The 19,909-nt window shown below is 42.5% G+C and overlaps 1 protein-coding gene across 1 annotated transcript in view; it reads right to left on the bottom strand.

Moving 5' to 3' along the window:
• The window catches only part of RANBP17 (RAN binding protein 17), a 4,607,784-nt gene that overhangs the window by 3,278,447 nt on the left and 1,309,428 nt on the right, over positions 1 to 19,909 (bottom strand). The window contains exon 10 of the mRNA XM_044069092.1: positions 2,021 to 2,167. Coding sequence (XP_043925027.1) covers positions 2,021 to 2,167 — 147 coding nt within the window. The remainder of the gene's footprint in view (positions 1 to 2,020; positions 2,168 to 19,909) is intronic.

The raw sequence follows: 19,909 nt of genomic DNA, 5'->3' as shown, positions 1-19,909 counted from the left end.
GCCAAGGCTCAGACCAGATGAAGGCTGTATGGGCTCGAGGGGGTGAGGAGACACATCTCTAGGCCTAGAGAATGCCCTCTCTGCTACCTGAAAAGCTGAAAAATCTGAGGATCCTTCCCTCTCCCTCTTTGGAGCCGAAATAGCCCAAGGAGAAAGGGAAGACAACACCCCAGATATGTGGCCTCCAGACAACACCAGCCCCAAATTGTCAACAGCCAAAGCCCCTGGGGGGAGGGACAGATCCGACCAGGTCGGAGCCAAAACTACTCCCACAGAGCTGGCACTGACGCTCAGGTCCCGGATCCAAATCTGCTCTGACAGCATCAGAGCTGAGCCAGTCTGGGACACTGACGGAGTCGAGGAAAGTATTATTCTTGGCTCTGATGATGTCTCTCTCAAGGAATCTGGATCTTGGGGTTCTGAAGCATGTGGTTGGATGGGAAGAGGAGTGACTAACACAGGTGACAGGGCTCTCACATACTCAAGATGGGACAAAGATTGTATAAGCTCCATCTCAATCTCAGCCTTGAGTAAACTCATCATCCTGTCCATCTCAGAATGGAAAAGTCTAGAGGATCTGGAAGACACTGAAGAATGAGTAGATGTAGCTGGAGAAGGGGCTTTGCTGTGTCTTGGTGTATGCCTCTGAGATCTTCGATCCAAGAACTTCGGATCTGAAGAAGACTTGATTGGAGATGGAGAACTATGAATCAAAACTATCTCAGATGGATCCAATAGCCTCTTCAAATCTGAAACCTTTGGATCCATAGGAGGTCGGATCTGTGGGGAAGTCACATCAGGTGAGAAAAGTGTCGAATCCAAGGAACTTTTCTGATCCGAGGGAGGTCTGATTTTCCTCTGATCCAATAAAGACGGATCTGATAATTTTTGTCTCTTTTCTGAACCAGAAGCAGATACCCCTGGGGTGGCTGGAGGGGCACACTTCTTGGACTCCTTAGAAGCTCCTGGCTTGGTGGGAATTTGAGCTCCACACGAGGGCAGAAGCAATTTAAAATTAATTTGTTGCAGTGATCTGCCAACACGTGGGGGTAGAATCTCACAGTCCTGCTCTAAATCAGAGGCACCTAAGCAATAGACATACCTCTCATGGGCATCTGAATTTGGAATTCTGTGCCCACAATGGGTGCATTTCTTAAAGTCAGTGGGGGTTTGTCGACCACTGGTCCGGTTGTACCACACACATGCAAAAGTGTACAAGAGAGGTGGGCACACACTCACCGCTATCAACCCCTAGTAACTAACATACAACTACAAACTCAAAAAATACAGGGAAAGATTTTTTTAAGAGCAGAGAAGAAAAGGAACGTAGGCCAACGGCTGTATGAGAAAGAAGGAATGGGGGGGGGGATAACCCTAACGCTTAACGAAGGTCTAATTCTAGGAGGAGAGGTAGAGATATATTTAGAAAAAAGCTTTAAAAGTGAAAGCAGACGAAATTTGAAGGAAGACATACAAACTTATCTGAGAAAACATTCAAGACCAGTTGCGATCACGTCTACCCCGGAAGGCAGTAAACAAAATCTTCTGGGGAGTTAGAGAAGATGCAGGGCATTATGGGAGTTGGAGGAGCTCGAGACTTGAAACATCAGTCTTTTGGAATGGCCGGATCAGATCTAATGTCGGATCCTATAACCCAGTCATGAGGAAGAATGATCCATGATTAAAAGAAATCTCGGAAATGCCACTTAATAAACCCACCTTCGTCAAAGTGTATATATGACATATGTGGCTCACCTGCTGGGAAAATGTGTTTTTAGCTGCGGAAACTGCAATGCACCTAAAAGATCCAACATGCACACATACAAAATGATGACATAAACACTAGCTAAAACACAGAAAATACATTTTACTGATCTGTCAGAAAGACTTCTCATGCATGACTTTTCATTTCTGAGTTCAAGGACAAGTCTGATTTTGCAGAACAAATGGATGTATTTAATTCGGAAAGGTTAAATGACCAGTATTTAGCAAGAAATTTAGCATGTGTTACATTTCTTACCTGTAAACTAGTAACAGTGAAATTGGCTATCAGACGAATGATTTCTGGATATTCCTCCACAGCTATTAGCTCTCCTAGTTGATAATTTGTCTTCAGACGGGCCAAAAGTCGACAAAATTCATGGTAGTTATTGGAATCAGACAATCCCTTGTGATCAAATAAAAATGTTAGACTACAAACTGCTTTAAAGGGACACAATCAAAACTTCTTTAGGTTCAAAATAGACCACAGATTAAAAATCACAATTTAACATGATTCCTTTTGTAAGAAATTCTAATGAGGCCAATAATTCCTTTCATGTTTTCTTAAGCTATCCCAATCATACTACTTCTGGATTCCTTACCAGCACTCAATGCATCTTTACTGAATGCACAATTGCCCATTTAAAGGCCAGCTGTTCATTACACAGCAGAGATACAACCCATTTTTGTATTATGTGTAACTGTACTAACAGCAGCATTGCTGGTGTTTAGGAAGAAGTAAGCAACAGGATTAGTTTCAAAGAAGAACAAAGAATGGTTTGTAAATGTTGACTATTTTCTGGAATGAGAGAAGAAGAGCGATCATGATTGGCAGAATCAACATAATTACAGATATGAATATGAAAGAGGGAGGACATTAAAAAAAAAAAAAACAACCAGTGCATATGCACCTGTGTATTAGACACATAGAATTATACAGTTCCCAGAAATCCCTGCTGCCTCACATCATAGGTTCACAGGTAGGTACAAGGCTATCTGCCCAAAGGCATTTATAAGCCTAGCCAGAATGTGTTGGCTTTCACCGCCCCCTTAGATTAGTTCCCTGTGCCTCTGTCCAGCAAAGCCACTGAAGTGATCTCCGGGATAAACTTTCTGTTTCCCATCCACTCATCAAGGTTTCTCTTGAAGAGTGTTGGCGAGGAGCTCTGCCTAATGTAGATTGGAATCTTGTCCCAAAGCATGGGAAGTCTCTGGGACACGAATCTATCCCTCCAGCACGTCCTATTTATTGTTGTGGTGAGGTTTAGATCCCTAGAGCGTGGGGCTCGAGGGGATAAGGTTTTCTTTAGGTGGAGCATGTCCATCAATTCTGGGTTGGACATGGCCTTGTATGTCAGGCAGATATCACCTCTGAGTAGGTGGTATGCAACCGAGTACAACTGGAGTTTCTTCAGTCAAGCTGCATAGGGCATCTGTTTGAGGCCAGTGATCCTCTTGGTGAGGTACTTCTGTGGTCTTTCCAGCTGTTGCAGGTGTCTTGTAAGGTACATACCAAATGGGGCGTTGTAATCTATGATGGGTCTTATGAGTGATGAGTAGAGGGGTACAATGACCTCTTTTGATCTGGATGGGAACCCTTTTGTGATTAGGTGGGCCACATAGAAGGATTTTCTAACCACTTTGGCAATGTGATTATCAAAGGAGAGATTACTATCTACTTGGATCCCCAGATCTCTTATTGCGTCTTCCGTATTTAGGGGACTACCACCTATGTGGTATTTTGTGGGTACTTTCTTTTTTCCAAAGGGGATGACTATGCACTTTTTGGCATTTAGCTTGAGGCCAAGATTTTGACACCAGGTATCCATCTCAGTGAGACCCTTTTGGAGGATGTCTGTGTCAGCCGGAGTGTCAATTATAGCCCCTAGTTTGCAGTCGTCTGCGAACTTGGTCAGCCATAGTCCTCCTGTGCTTGCATGTACCTCTTAGAAGTATATGCCGAACAGGAGGGGTCCTAGGACTGAGCCCTGGGGAACGCCACTTGTTACTGGTTTAGAGTTGGACCTAGCTCCTGCAACTCTAACCTTGTGGGTTATGTCCGTGAGCCAGTTAGCAACCCATCTTGTGACGTAGGGGTTTATGTTCAGGCTGGTGACCTTGTCTATAATACCAGAATGGGGAATGGTGTGGAAGGCCTTTGCAAGGTCTAGGTAGGCTGTGTGTACCACCTTTCCCTGATCTATAGGCTTGGTAACTGTCTCAAAGAAGTCCACCAGGTTTAGGAGGCATGATCTGCCCTTAACAAAGCCAAACTGGGTAGGGTCTAGTGTTTGGAGGTTCCCAATGTCTGTTAATGAGTTCCATGATGATGTGCTCCATAGCCTTGCAGACCAAGCTAGTCAGGCTTATAGGGCGATGGCTCCCGGGGTCTGTTGTGGCTCCACCTTTGTGGAGCAGAATAACCGTTACTGTGCGCCACTCTATGGGTATGCAGCCGGTGGAGAGGCTGAGTTTGAACAGTGTGTTTAGGTGAGGGGTTAGTTCGTCTTTCAGCTCGTGTAGGACGCAGCCTGGGACACTGTCCGGTCCAATTGATGCTGTGTTTTTGGCTTTGGAGAGGACTGTTTTAACCTGAGTGTATGTGATTTCAAGGGCTCTACATTCTTCTGGTATGGTTATGGGCCCTTTTGGGGGTAAGGGGGGGGGTGAAGTTTGCACTGAACCTGTCTGCCAAGATGTTGGCGATATCGGTCGGTTCAGTGTATTTTGTGCCATTCTGCACTAACTCCGAGCAGATCTGAGCATTGCCACTTAAATTCTTGACATAGCTAAAGAATGCCTTGTGGTTATCTTTGGAGTCCTTGGCAATTTTTCTTTCGAAGCTCACCTTGGATGATTTTATGAGGGATCGTAGTTTCTTGCTGATACTGATCAGGGATGTCTTCCCTTCTTGGGATTTTACTCTTTTCTGTACTAGTTTCCTCCTTCTATTGTGTAGCTTGTTTATGGCAGGGGTCCACCAGACTGGTTTCCTTTTCTTGGAAGAGTGAGTCTTGGTTTTGCTTAGGATAGCACGATCCATGCATTCTTGTAGGTGCCCACAGAATGCATTAGTAAAGGATTTTGCAGCTTGGACAGCGTTATCCTTTAGCATGGGGGCTTTGAAACTTTCTACCTCGGTCTTAAGTAATGTGAAGTTTGCTTTTGAAAAGCTTTTCACTGTTGTTTCCTTGTCTGGGGGTGGGGGCGGAATGTGGACATCCAGAGTGATTTGTTTATGGTCAGATCTAACCAGTGAGGGGTTGGCCTCCGGTGTGGAACACCGGTCATCCATGTTGGTGATGACCAGGTCCAATATGTTGTCCCCTCTGGTGGGAGTGTTGACCGACTGGTCAAGGGCGTTTAGAGTTTATAAAGTCTAGGAAATGTTGGGCAAGAGAGTTAGTACTTGAGTAGTTCTCCCAGTTAATGTTTGGGTAATTGAAATCACCCAATATTAGGGTGTTCGGTAGGACCTTTATGTTTCCCAGTGTTTCTAGAAACACGGAATGGGGGGTCCTGGGACATGGTGAGTGATCTGTAGCAAGCTACAATTTGAATTGCAGTTTTGCCCATTGTTAGTTACACGTGGATGATCTCTGAAGCATCGTGATGTGCCATTAACCTGGAAGTATGGGTATCTTTGATGAATATGAATACGCCTCCGCCTTTTGTATTTTGGACCGGGTTCTGTGGCAGAAATGTACGGCATGATTTGTAGCCTGGTAGTGCCGGGGTGCTCTCTGGAGTCTTAAACCAGGTTTCTGTTACTGCACATATATCGATTTTCTCCATACTGAGGAGTGTCTCGAGTGCATGCATTTTGAGGTTTAGAATTCTAACATTGAGTAGCATTACCCTCAGTTTTTTGTTACTTGTGCTATTTACGGTGGTGGGTTTGTCTTTTAAGCCTTGCCTAAAAAAGGCACAATGGGGGTGGCAAGAGCCTTGGCCAATATTTGAAAGCCTAAGGGTGACAGGTGCAAGCCGTCTCTAGCAAAGTAGCGTGGCTTGTCGAGCATGTCATCCCAGGCGGACAGACACTGGATCCCCTTTGAATGACACAAGAAACTTAATCAATTGTTGAAATTGATAATTTTTTCTTTATACCATGGTATCATTCTTGGTGAGGGCAGGATGCTACTCAGGGTCAGGGTTATACCGGCCTGGGATACGTGAACAGAGAGCTCTTTCACGTCTCTTTTCATGTAGTCCAGGGAGGTATGGCTCAGGTCATTCACACCAACATGGACAATGACAGAGTCATATTTGTACTTGTTCTGGAGTGACCTGAGTGCTTGTGTTATGTGGCGGATCCTGGCACCTGACAGGCAGCTAACAGTAACCTTCTCCTTATTCAGCCTAGTGAGTGGGACGTCAGTGTGCCTGACTATAGAGTCACCTATTACTAGTGTGTTGGGTATGTTATTTTGCCTTAAGGGCTGTGATTGCGTGGCACACTGGTTTTGTGAAGTATGTGTTACATGGTTTGTGTTGGGGGTGGAGGTTGCTTGGATGTCTGCTTTGGAGGTCTCTGTTGCTTTTGCAGATATTTAGAGCCTCCGAGTATGTTTTTGTGTATTTATGTGTGTTTTTTGCCAGTGCAGTCCGATACAAAAGATGTATTCCTCTACTTGGTCTAATACAGCCTCATGAGGGGTGCTCTCTTGTTACAGCCATCTATGCTATGAACGTCCCCACACTCGGTGAATGACTTCACCTAAAGAGAATCAATGGTAAAGTAAAACACTTCTTCTATGGACATAAACCCATAATGCAACATTTACTATATCAAATGGCATGACAGGTACCTATCCTAACCTATCTCCTGTTTCTGGAAGACGCTTTCCTTGTATGTATAGCATAGCAAGCCAATGGCAACCTTTAAAATAGGTCTGGATGACTGGATAGGTGATTGGAAATGTTCATCATGTGTATGTGGGGAAAATCTAATTAATCTCCCACCAATATTGTGTGATACGGCTGAGCTTCCTGAAGGGCTGTAAGCTTAATAAGAACCTATGAACTAATAAGTACTAGGGTGTGAACTGCCCTGTCTCCAAAGGGTTGCATCATATCCTGCCTTACCTGTCACTATAGTTACTATCTGAACCTACTCCCAGTAGAATCAGGGAACCATAATTGCACAAATACTGCTTCTGCGTCACAGTGCATGTGCTGGTGGTGTGGCACCCTGGTTCTTTCAGACACTTAAGTGCAAATGCATAAACGGTCTAACATTTAAAGTATTATGGATGATGCACACACCCACTGTTTTTGGCAGAAGTAGGACCGCCTTACCACCAGGACAATTTTTTGATTGTATTCATCAACACTGCCAAGTTTTAGAAAATGGAATCGGTATTCAAAAATAATACTCTTCTCTACCTGATGTCTGGGTCAGGCACTAGACAAGGCAAATAAACTGTAAACAAAGTACAGCTGTGTAAGTAAACTTACCATAAAGTACAGTTGTGTAACTTGAACTTGCCAGAACAGTAGATGTTCGAATGATCACTGCTGCAGTAGCCAAAGGTATATTGATTATATTCTGCAAGTTTATAGCAAGTGATCATCTTTTAAAGCTCTAGGGCACCTTCCATATGCCCAAACTGTCAGGTAGTTCAAGCTGAGTTGACTAAAAGACAAGATGAGGTGCCAAGCACTTCAGAGCATTCCTGCCAGGAGAGAAGGGGAGGCTGAGCCCTGACAGGACCAGTGCTAGGAACAAAAAAAAAAAAAAAAAAAGGCCACACCCTGACATAAAAAGCACACAAAAATGAGGAGGATGAAGGGAGGGAACGACTGTTGCAGCAGTGATCATTCGAACATCTGCTGTTATGGTAAATTCAACTTACACAACTGTACTATGTTCATCATATCGATCGATGCTGCAGTAGCCTTTGTTACATGGGTACATTACCTTAGCAAACTACATTTGGCCATGGAAAAAGAGTCCAGTAGCCCCTGGAGAATGATCCTAGCAAAGCATGATCTGGACCTACAGAAGGAATCAAGCTTACAGTGTTTTGTAAAAGTAGGTACAGAGGACCAAGAAGCAGCTTATAGAATACTTGTACAATCTTGTTATGGGGAGTACAACAAAAAGTAACAGCCTCTAATTTTCCCTCATTAGGTCAATCATCGAGTACAAGGCCCCATATGGCATGCACCTCACTAGATACCTGCATCAACTGGAGAGGCCGCAAAAGTACTTCACAAAGAGGATCCTAGGCCTTAAACACTTGTCCTATATGGACAGACTCAAAAAACTCCAACTATTCTCTGACTCATATTGCCTACTTAGGTTCATAGATTAGTACTAAGCTAACTGCCCTTGCGAGACATTTTAAGCCTAGCCAATTATCCCTTGTGAGACTCAAACCCTGTACCTTGTGCTTGCAAGGCAAACACCTTAACCATTAGGCCACCCTCCCAACCCGAGAGAGGCGATCTCTGCTTGACTTACAAAGCCATGTCTGACCCAGCTCTGTTAGAAATGCTACATCTAAAGAAATCACAATCCCTCCTCACCACACGCTCCAGAGATCTCAACTGCATTACCACAATCAACAGAACGTGCTGGATGGACAGGTTCATAACCCAGAGACTGCCCATGCTATGGAATAGACTTCCCATATATGTCAAACAGAGCACCTCACTGGTCCTCTTCAAGAGAAACCTTGATGAGTGGATGGGAAATAGAAAATTCACCCCAGGGATCACTCCAGTGGCTCTACTCGACAGAGGCACTGGGAACTAAGGTTGGGTGGGACTATGTCAGGGTAATCCTATTGGCTAGGTTTGTAAAGGCTCCAGGGCCATTAGCCTAGTACACACCTATGAACCTAGGAACCTATGACAGTCATTTGGAAATGATCTGTTTTGACAAAGGTTGCCCCTTCTCACCTCCAAAAGAAATGAAAAAGTGATCTGAAGACCTAAAAGATTTAGTTCTGTCAAGATAGTACCAAAATTGTGTATGGACATCCAAGGATTGGCATATCCTTTCTTTAGGTACAAGAAAAAAATGGGGAGATGGATAGTTTGGCTTAAAGTCAACTCAGATACCACTTTAGACATAAAAAAATGGATTAGTTCTCAAAGAAACCCTGCCCCTATTAAAAATGAGATAGGGTTGACTCACCGTAAGAGCTTGAAACTCAGATACCCTTCTCGCAGAAGTAAAAGTAATCAGTACAACTGTCTTCCATGTTAAGAATCTCAAGTCAGCTACATTAGTTGATTCAGAAGTACCCTGGATGTTAGTGGAAAGGTTGGAAAAGCATACAGGAACATTCCTGTCCAAGGAAACGAAGAGGTATCTGTCTTCCAATCTTTCTTCTATGGAGTCTTGGAACAGAATACAACTTAACATCCATGTGTATGAGGTGATGGCCTCCCAAGCTTTTGGGTGAAGAGCTGAACAACCCTGACTACCTCCAGAGGAGGATAGCTGGGCCACCCTTCAGGGTTGCTAAAAGGGACCGCTGGAGAAAGCCCCATGTAAATCCTGATCTTGCGGACCACCCCTGTCCCATGGGTGGTGTCCATTATAATTCCCCCAATCCTTGGAAGGAACCCTCTGAAGGAGCACCTTGAGAAGACTGCTGTGAATTTCTGAAAAAGAGGCATTTACTCCCCTTCTGACTCCTTGAAAACATCCACTGAGGGGAGGCATAGCACACTCCAGTGGTGGACAGCATCTTCCCATCTTGTTCAGTCCTCATTAGAGTATCCTTAACTTTCGTCCCAAATAAGGAAGAGCCATTAAAAGGGGCACTGACAAAGGACATCTTGAAGCAATCCATAAAGGTGCATAAATGCATCCAAACCTAACAACACATGGCAATGCCAGAACAAGCCACTCGGGATGCTCCATCAGTTGCACTGGAAATAAGTCCAAAGGAAACATTGGCAATGGAAAGCAAGGTGAACAACTGAGTCTCTGGAAACTGCTGCGTCTTGACATCCCTTGACACTTCAGACACCTTCGGGAAAAACAAGGTTACCCCTAGCTACCAAATAGGTGGCAATCCACTGAGTACAGAAGAAGTTATCAGGGACCTGGGGACCCAGGTTGATAGTAGTCTGTCATTCGACACCCATGTAGCTAAAGTAGTTAGGAAGACCTTCTACATTGCCCACCTTATCATGAAGGGATTCTCATCTAGATCAAGGGAGGTCATAGTCTCCCTATACTCATCACTCATCAGACCAATGATTGAGTACAATGCCCCATTCGGAATGTATCTGACCCGACACTTGCAGCAGCTGGAGAGGCCACAAAGTTCCTCACCAAAAGGATAAAGGGTCTCAAACATCTGTCCTATGCTGCCCGACTGAAAGAACTCCAGCTCTATTCAGTCGCCACCGCTGCTCAGAGGTGACCTTTGCCTAACATACAAGGCCATGTCAAACCCAGATTTGATGAATATGCTTCACCTCAAAAATCTAGATCCGTCAGAGCCACAAGGGCGGAGACTTAAACCTCGACACGGCTATTAATAGGACGTGCTGGAGGGATAGATTCATCACCCAAAGACTCCCTATGCTGTGGAATAAAATCCCGGTATATGTGAGGCAGAGCACCTCGCTGGCCTTGTTCAAGAGAAATCTTGACCAATGGATGGGAGATCGCAGATATACCCCAGGGATTACCTCAGTGTCACTGCTCAACAGAGGCACAGCAAAATAATGGGTATAGTTCCCCATACTAAAGGGGTGGCGTAAGCCACAAAACTATGGGCTAGGCTTGTAAATGCCCTCGGGCAGATAGCCTAGTATGAACCTATGAACCTATGAACCTAAGTCTTGTCAAGTGTGATAGATAATTATGAGCTCTCAGCACAAAAGTGACCGAGACATAGGAGCGCTTCCCTAAATGATCCAAGGCCTGAGACACTCTGTTTTGGGGGGGTGGACTGAGGAGCTTTCCTCAGAAATCTCCTTCTTGGTGGCAGCCGCTACCACAATAGCATTGACGGCTGGACCCTTACTCCAATGAGGCCAGTCCATGCAGGGACTGAGAATCTTATCTGACTTCTTGGGTATTGGCTCTATCAAGTTGGGTTCCTTCCACGCTCTCCAGGACACTATCTATGCCAAAGGCCTCCAAAAACAATGACTACTCTGGAGAAGGAGTTTCAGTGGTCCAGTTTCCATGTTGATGAAGCAGCTCCAATACGTTGCCAAAAGAGGCATCATCCCTCAGAGACTTATGGGAACCTTCTCCTTCCTTGAAATGAGTATCATCCATGAGAGACTCCTCCAGGAAGTCAAGGCATTTCCTCTTACACTTTCTCTTCCCTGAAACCTCCCACACCGGAGTAGTGGGGGAAAGAGGAACAGGCTAGAAGCCCCACCAAGAGGGCAGGATGGAAATCTACCAATGCAGGCTGTCCAGGAGCAAACTGATGGCTGGTTGCAGGCCCAGATGAGAACGGGGACGGGAGAAGAGAACATCTTCTCTACAATGTCGAAGGCAGAAGGTGGTCTCTAGAGCCGAAGGTCCCAGTACCTGAAGATACTGGAGACAGCCTTGATCCCAAGGGAGTCATGCCTAGCCATGACACTGAGACTGAAGCTGCACTGTCCAAAGCCAAAGCCCCAAATGGAAGAGATGATCCTGAAGCATGGATCGTCTAGCCCAACCTAGAAACTCCAGCTTCGACACCACAGCTCCAAGGTACCGATGGCCCCGAAGGAGTCAAAGTCGACACAACCAAGGAATGAGTCAGAGCTTAAGATGGCCAAGCAATCAGATCTGGTCAGAAAGCAGCTGGGACTGAGGACCTCGGATCTGAATGGGCCAAGGGAGGAAGCCAAAATGATAGAGCAGACGGTCCTGGTACCGGACCCAGACCCGAAGGGATAAGGACTAATTGCATCTGCTTCTGCAAAAAGGACCTCATCATCTGCTCCAAATCAGAAGTTTTAATGCTGCTTATCAACCTCGATGACCACAGATAACACCGCTGATGGGGTCTTGGAGGGTCACTTGGAGGAGGATGAACATATCTCATGGATCTGAGCTGGAGAAGCTTGAGACCAGACAGAGAAAGGAGAAGACTCCAGCAACAGCTCCAAAGGAGTATAAAGCAAAAAAGGGAGATGCTGTTCTACCAGAAGGGCCTCCTTTAAGTAAAAACGAACTTGGAAGGCTTGAAGCCAGAGATGTAGTCTTGCTGGTCATCGGCACAGATGGAGATCAGCTCCAAGGGGTCAGAGCTAATGGTGCAAGGGCAGCCGGGGGAACCCAAATCATGGTATCTTTGGGGTCTAGAAAGGACCAAGGACAGAAGAACATGAGGATCTCTTTAGCAAGCCCAAGGAGAAAGGACCAAGGACAGAAGAAGATGAGGGTCTCTTCCGATCTCGTTTAGAAGACCTGGAGTCCAGCAGCACTGCTTCTAGGACAAAGACTTCAAAACCAAGAAAAAAGCCACAAAAGGAGCAAAAGAATCAGAGGGGAAAAGTCCCTTGAGGATCAACTCATCCCTACATTCACTGATGGCCCTGGACCCAAACTACTCACAGAGAGTGCACCTGGACTCCAAGTGTGATGTTCCCATACAACAAACACATTTAAGATGTGCTTCCTGCACAGACAGCTTGTGCCTGCAGTCCCCACATGTCTTAAAGCCCTTACCCATAACTAGAGGAAAAAACTGATAAAACATACAAGAAAATCTAGCGACCAATATTCTTTATCCCAACAACAACTACAACAGAAAAGGGCTTAACACACATTTAGCTAACACTAAAACTGTGGGAAAACCAAGCCCAGTCAAAAATTATGCAGACGCTGGAAGATAAACACTTTATATAAAATTACAAAAACACCGCAAAGCTTTCAGGTAAAAACCCTTCTTCAGTGCATACATTTCAACAGTTAAAAACAAAATGATTATATAGTATGGGTCGATATCACATGACTTGCAGCCAAATAGTCACATGACATGTATATAATAAAACATAATACATTTCACTTTAATTTGGTTTGCTGTAAAAACTTTAAAACAGGTTTTAATGTTATGACATCATTTATTCCTGGTGGTTTATCTGCCTGTGGCCTAGTTATCCATTCATATTCTTTCAGCTCCAATTTATTATTTATGTCACCCCCTCTTGGTGTTGTCTCGACTATATGTATAACACGAAATGTGAATCTATGCTCAGCCCCATGTTCCTCTATATGTTTATATAGAGAATTAGTTCTTACGGCCCTGTTAATCTCTGACTTGTGTTCAATTATTCTATTTTTTAACTTTCTTATGGTTTTACCTATATAGAATGATGAACACTCGGAGCAGGTAGCCATGTATACTACCGAGGTGGTGTTACAGGTAGCCTTAACATTAAAATTATAGACTCTCTTAGTGACAGGATGTTTAAAAGAATGACTAATTCCTTCATAAATATCTGTACAACATGTGCAGTTATAACATTTAAAAGTTCCTGGCCTGATGTTATTACTTGCTCTCAATGTATAGAAATCCTTATAACACAATTGTTGTTTCAGTGTTCTCATGTTTCTAAAGGAAAAATATGGTTTAACATCTAATATTTTCCTTACTTCCATACATGCCATCAGTATAAGCCAGTTTTTTTGTATAACTCGTTGTATTAAATATGTATTAGAGTTAAAGGAAGTAACAAATCTGACTTTCTTATCAGGTTCCCTTGCTTCACCCATTATAATACCTTCAGTATATGTGGGTTTAAGAGTAGTGGTCCTTTGGGCTATGGTTTTGTTCTTGTATTCCAAGACTAATCTGCTATTATAGCCACTAGAAAGCAATTCTTGTATTGTGGATTCGAGTTGTGTATTAAACATAACCTCATTAGTATTTAATTTACTAACTCTACCTAACTGCGATCCTATTATACTCCTAAATACATGGGGAGCATGCATACTGCCAGAACTCAAATATCGTCCTGAGTGTACCTCTTTCTGATGTATACTTGTTTCAAAAGAGTCATCAGTTTTATTCAACAATAAATCTAGGAACGCTATCTTGTCTCTAGAAAATTCCATCTTAAACTTCAAAAAATTTGTGCTTTCATTCAGATATAATAAGAAGGACTTTAACTGAAGCTCAGTCCCCTTCCACAATAAAAAACAATCATCTACAAATCTCTGGTAAAATGCTATATTGTTCACAAAATTATTATCTTTGTTTAATATAAATTTCTGCTCCCAAGTATATAATACCAAGTTAGCATAGGTGTTTGCTATGGAAGTACCCATAGCTACACCCGATGTTTGCAGATATATTTGTTGATTAAACAAAAATATATTGTTAGTTAAAACCAGATCTAATAATGTACAAACAGTTTCTACTTTGCGTGTTGTGTAAGAAGTTTGTTCTGTTAAAAATTCTCTTATACAATTAATACCAAAATCATTGGGTATTACTGTGAAGAGAGAAGTAATATCCAACGTTGCTAGTATAACATTATCATATGGTATTACTTCTGTTCTCGATAACTGTTGCCATTGTCTTAGCTTTATTAGAAAATCAGTAGTATCCTTTAACACAGTGCTACAACTTTTCATAAAAGGATATAATTGCTGTTGTAAATAGATGGATATGGGTTCAATAATCCAACCTCCACCTGAGACTATAGGTCTCATAGGTGGATCTGTGGTGGATTTGTGTATTTTTGGAACTCCATATAAAGTAGGTATAAGTGGACATGGTACTGTAAGAAAATTAAAAAGATCTATATCTATATCTTCTTGTAACTGCAGTTCATATATAACCATATTAATTGTACTAATACATTTTTTAACATCACTATGGTTAATAACTTTAAAAGCTTTAGTATCATTTAATAAGATTCCCATAGAATGTATGTACTTATCCTTGTCCATTATAACTGTAACATTGCCCTTATCCGCTGACTTAATTATAATGTCATTGTTATTAATCATGTCTTCAGCGCTTTATACTCTTCTATAGTCAAATTAAAGTTTCTAGACATTGCTACATTTTCATACTTATTACTATTATATATTGCTCTAATTTCTTGTTCACATAAATCATGAAACGCTGTCAACACAGGTACATTACTTGGTATGAACGTGCTTCTCCGCTTACATATAGATTCAACATTACATTTATTGCCAAACAGCATCTTTAGTGTCACTGTCCTAACAAACAGTTTAAGATCTGTTAATACATTTACCACATCATCAATTGCCGTTGGAATAAAGTTTAAACCCTTATGTAGCAATGAGTAATGTGTAATTTTGTTTTTAACTGGGAAAACCAAGCCCACCAGAAGGCAGAAAGTCCTAATGGACGACAAAGAGAGATAACAAACCAACAGTCAACAAACCTACCTACTTAGTTACCTAACATACACAAAAACTAAACTAACTGTATAACCTGAGTAAGGGAATTAAAATGCTTGCCAAAACACACTGTGGTAGGATACCTACAATGGATATACCTAGCAGAGCCAAGATCGAGCTGCTGACCAGAATGGTGGCAAACTAGATCTGAGAATTAGGGTGAGGAGTAGGGAGATGTGGGTAAGGGAGGCAGAGCCAAGCGATTTCAAAGTCTGATGGAAATGGCTGGTGTCAGATCCGAGTGGGATCCGAAGACCCCACCAGTTGAAGACAGACCGACCAGACAATACAGAATTCTTAGAAATAGATGTAAAAATCTAATTTTTTCCTGTGGAAGAAAAGTTCTTTGAACTGAGATGCCTAATTGACACCCTAGGAATATAATCCAGTGTGAAGGAGTCAGAGAAAGACTTTAGAATGTTCTTTTGCAATCCCAGCTTGTGTAAGAGATCTCTCACCCAAGAGAGACATTCCTGACACTTTGAAAAAACTCTGCACAGATAAGCAAGTTGTCTAAATATGGACAAATGTGGATACCCTGCAGCCTACAATGAGCTATAACTGCAGGTCACACTTTATGAACACTCTTGGTGTGATGGATAGTCCAAAGGGTAAGGCAGAAAACTGATAATGTGATCCAGACACACAAAACCTTAAGGAACATCTTAAGTCTAGTGTTACAAGGAGACTTGAAAGAGGAATAAGCGATAACAGATTGTGAAGTGACATCATTTTGAATTTAGGTACAATCACAAACAGGTTTAGGAAAGAAAAAACTAGGACTGGTCTCTAAGCATTTTCTTTCTTTGACACTAGGAATATCCTTGAATAAAATCCTTTTCCCACCTGGGAAGAAGGAATTGGTCCTACCACTCCTTGGAACAGCCTGTGATTAAGAACAGGTGGAAACAAAAGTGTCTGATCTGGAGAGAATAAGGAACAACCCCACCTGAAAAGGAGGACTTTCCTCCCACTGCCATCTGTAACCTCGATTAATGATTTTCAGAATACATTTGTCTGAAACAATCTGTTTATTGGCAAAGAGAAAAAGAGAGATTAAGACTTTCTGGAAGAAAAAAGGGGCCAGGGTGGGAAGGCAAAAGGTCTCTTGAATAGTCATTCAGACTTGTTGGACTGTCCTTGGTTTTGGGAGGTTCAAGACTGCTTTTTAGAACCCTCTTGCCATTCTTTCTTAAACATCTGTGCAAATGTATTTTGTTGACACTGCTTTTCTGTTTTTTGCCAAAACTAGATGAGGAGATAAAAATCCCTTGGATAATTAGGAAAAGTAAAACTGAAAATGTTACAGTTTTCCTGGAATAGTTTGCCCCTTTCATCACACTTTCTGATCACCTCTGCAGCAGATGGGCAAACCCTAAATCTCTATCCAAGGAAGTATTTAAAATATCATTTTTATCATCATCTGGGAGGTTCTGAGAATGCAGCCTTACAAACCTCCTCCAAACAGTACCAGTGGCCATAGCCCTGGAAGAAGTACCAAGAGTCATACAAACTCCGAACAACAAACAGTGATCTGTACAATAGAAGAATCAAAGCTATTTAAAGCACATTTTTCCTCACAAGATGAAACTGCAGATAAAGCATTCCTCAATTTCAGAACTTATTAGAACAAACTTTAACATATGAGTCTGACAATTCAAAATTCTAAAAATCAAAGTTGTAGAAGTATACATTTTACCATCTCTATCAATAATTTTCCTATCCTTATCAGAAAGAGAAAGACTGGAATTAACTAAGTGCTTAGCAGCAGTGGGATCAGCTAAAGCTATAGCTGCTGGGTCAGGTTTGGAAACACTGTATGAAATTTTAAGACTGAGGAACTTTATACATCCTATCTGCCTATACAGGGGAGGCTGGCTGACTATCAGGAAAAAAAAAAACTCCCATACACAAACCACCCCGTACGTATCTATTTCACAAAGCTCTCTGTCTACGAATAGACTATCTCTCAGTCTATTCAACCCAAACCTACTTTTATTCCCAAAATTCCATATAATGTCAACTGAATCACACAACTCCCCCTCAAAAAAATCTATCCCTGTAAAACAAAATATAACATTGTCATCTCTCCACACCACCCTAAATTCTCAAAAGTGACTCTCTGCGAAGACATTCACCCTAATCCTGGCCCAACTCTCCTCTTACTCCATCTCTCCCCAACCATAATACCAGCCTGTCCTCCCACAATAGTTCCCAACTCTAAAACCCTGAATATAGTCACACACAACTTTCAGAGCATCTGCAATAAAATCACCAACTTTCATGCCTGGCTATCACTCACATAATACTCCTGACATTCTAGCCGCCACTGAGACCTGGCTTAAACCCAACATTAAAGACTCTCTGAGATCCTCTCTCCCATTTATAACATAATTAGAGCAGACAGGCTACACAAGAAAGCAGGAGGCTTAGCACTCGTCTATCTCACTTCATAAAATATTACTCCCTATACCAGTCCCATCCCTCAGTTTCATAATGCAGAACTTCTAATCACATTCCTAAAAATCAACAATACCCAAAGCTTATGTATTATAGTTATTTATATTCCACCTGAATCGAATATCCCTATCCTAGAAGACATACTATCATGGATTATAAACAGTATGAAAAACAAAACTATCATTCTAGGTGATGTCAACATTAACTGGCAGTACTTTACCTCTAAATTCCTTTCCTCTAGTATAAATCTACTTAACTTTACTCAACTCATCACCACTTCCACTAGATTTACTAACAGCAACAGTTAGGGCTCCATCCTTCATTGGATTCTAGTTTCTGAACCCAACAAATTCATTAATGCAGGTCCCCTACCTGCTACTTTAAGTGACCATCTCCCTGCCTCTGGCCTTAGAACATTCTCTCACCCCCATAAAGAACATCACTACCAAACTATTCAGAATATGACCAACATTCACTTATCAACATACTAAAAAACATAAACTGGTCTATCCTCAGAACACTTCCTCTAGAGAAAGCAGTCAACCACTTTAATATAACTTTTCTAGATATCCTCAACCGTCTTGCACCCCTTCGCAGAAAGAGAAGAAAAAGTAGCCATGCACCTTGGCTACCCAGAACAACAAAAGAATTAATGAGAAACAGAGACATACTCTGGAAATAAGAAGTTATGTACCTACCATAACATTCCATGTTAGTTGTCTTCTCTCGCCTTCTTTCTTGCTGGATGGGTTCGGAGCCGATCCTCGGCTCCGACTCGGCCACTTACTAAAGCTCGAGAGCTAATTTTACCAGCTCGAGGCAACCCTATATCCCATGATGCAAGGTGAAGACTACCCAGATCTCGTTTGGTAGCTAAGGAAATTATGCAATATATTCCTCCAACTGGAGAGGAGGAGGAAGAGGTAATAATACTAAAAATGACAATAATAATAATCATAATCCCCCGAAAAGGATCAACCTAATCTAGTGACACTAGAAAGCTGATTAGCTAGAAAAATGGATAAAGCCTCTTAAGAGAAGAGGCACAATCTTCTCGGTCTGACCAGGCTAGGGGGATGGTGGGTGGGACGCAAGAAAGAAGGCGAGAGAAGACAACTAACATGGAACGTTATGGTAGGTACATAACTTCTTAATGTTAAGTTGTCAATCTCGCCTTCATTCTTGCTGGATGGGACCGTGTCCCTAGCACCTCTATCCTGGGTGGCTCAATGGAACAGACTCTTGAGAAAGGTGGAACCAAAATTCGCTCTGTCTCTGGAGGCCAAGTCTAATTTGTAATGTGAAACAAAGGTATGAGGAGAGGCCCATGTGGCTGCTGCACAAATAGTGTCTATTGGAAGTCTAGCCTGAAAAGCTGTAGATTTAGCTAGAGCTCTGGTAGAATGGGCTTTTGGCCTAGAAATCAACTCTTTGCCTCTGAGCTGATAAATGCAAGTAATCACAGAAGACAGCCATCTAGATGGAGTTACCTTGGAGACTGGAAGGCCTTTCCTGTTCTCTGCATAGGATAAAAACAGTTGATCAGATTTCCTAAAATGTTTAGTTCTGTCCAGATAATACCTGAGTTGGCGGTGAACATCAAGATAATGTAGTTTTTGTTCCGCTCTATCAGAATAATTTGTGAAAAAAACTGGAAGATCAATGGATTGATTTAAGTTCGTCTGCGATGCCACTTTGGGTAAGAAAGACAGATTAGTCCTTAGAGAAACTCTGTCTTTGTGGAAGATTAAGTAGGTAGGACGAATGCAGAGGGCACGAAGCTCAGATACTCTCCTGGCAGAAGTAATGGCGACTAGAAAGAGCGTCTTCCAAGAAAGAAATTTCAATGAACAAGCAGCCGCAGGTTCGAAAGGGGGAAGAATCAAGGATTAAATTTAGATCCCACTGTGGTGGGGGGTCTCTAATCGGAGGTTTAAGTAAAAAGATACCTCTAAGGAATGCCTTGCAAAGTTTATGTGACATAATGTTGTGGTCCAAAAGGCCTATATGAAAATTCGAAATGGCTGCCAGCTGAACTTTTACTGTGGAGGAAGAGGATCCTGAATGAAAAATCTCGGCTAGGAAGTCCAAGACCGAATGAATCGGAGCAGTATAGGGGTCTATATTCCTAGCTTTTGCCCAGAAGGAGAAACGTTGCCATTTATTAGTGTAAATCCTTCTGGTGGAAGATTTAAGGGAAGCTACTATGATATCCCGGATGGGATTAGAAATCATAGGAAGCCTGGCTAGGGATGGAAGTGGAGCAACCAAGCAGTGAGGTTGAGAGAAGGTATGGATTGGTGCAGCTGCCCCGACTGGTGGGTC

Source organism: Protopterus annectens, chromosome 4.part0 (assembly GCF_019279795.1).
Source record: "Protopterus annectens isolate FY-2018-M chromosome 4.part0, PAN1.0, whole genome shotgun sequence".
Taxonomy (NCBI): domain Eukaryota; kingdom Metazoa; phylum Chordata; order Ceratodontiformes; family Protopteridae; genus Protopterus; species Protopterus annectens.
This window is presented reverse-complemented; position numbering and strand designations above follow the sequence as displayed.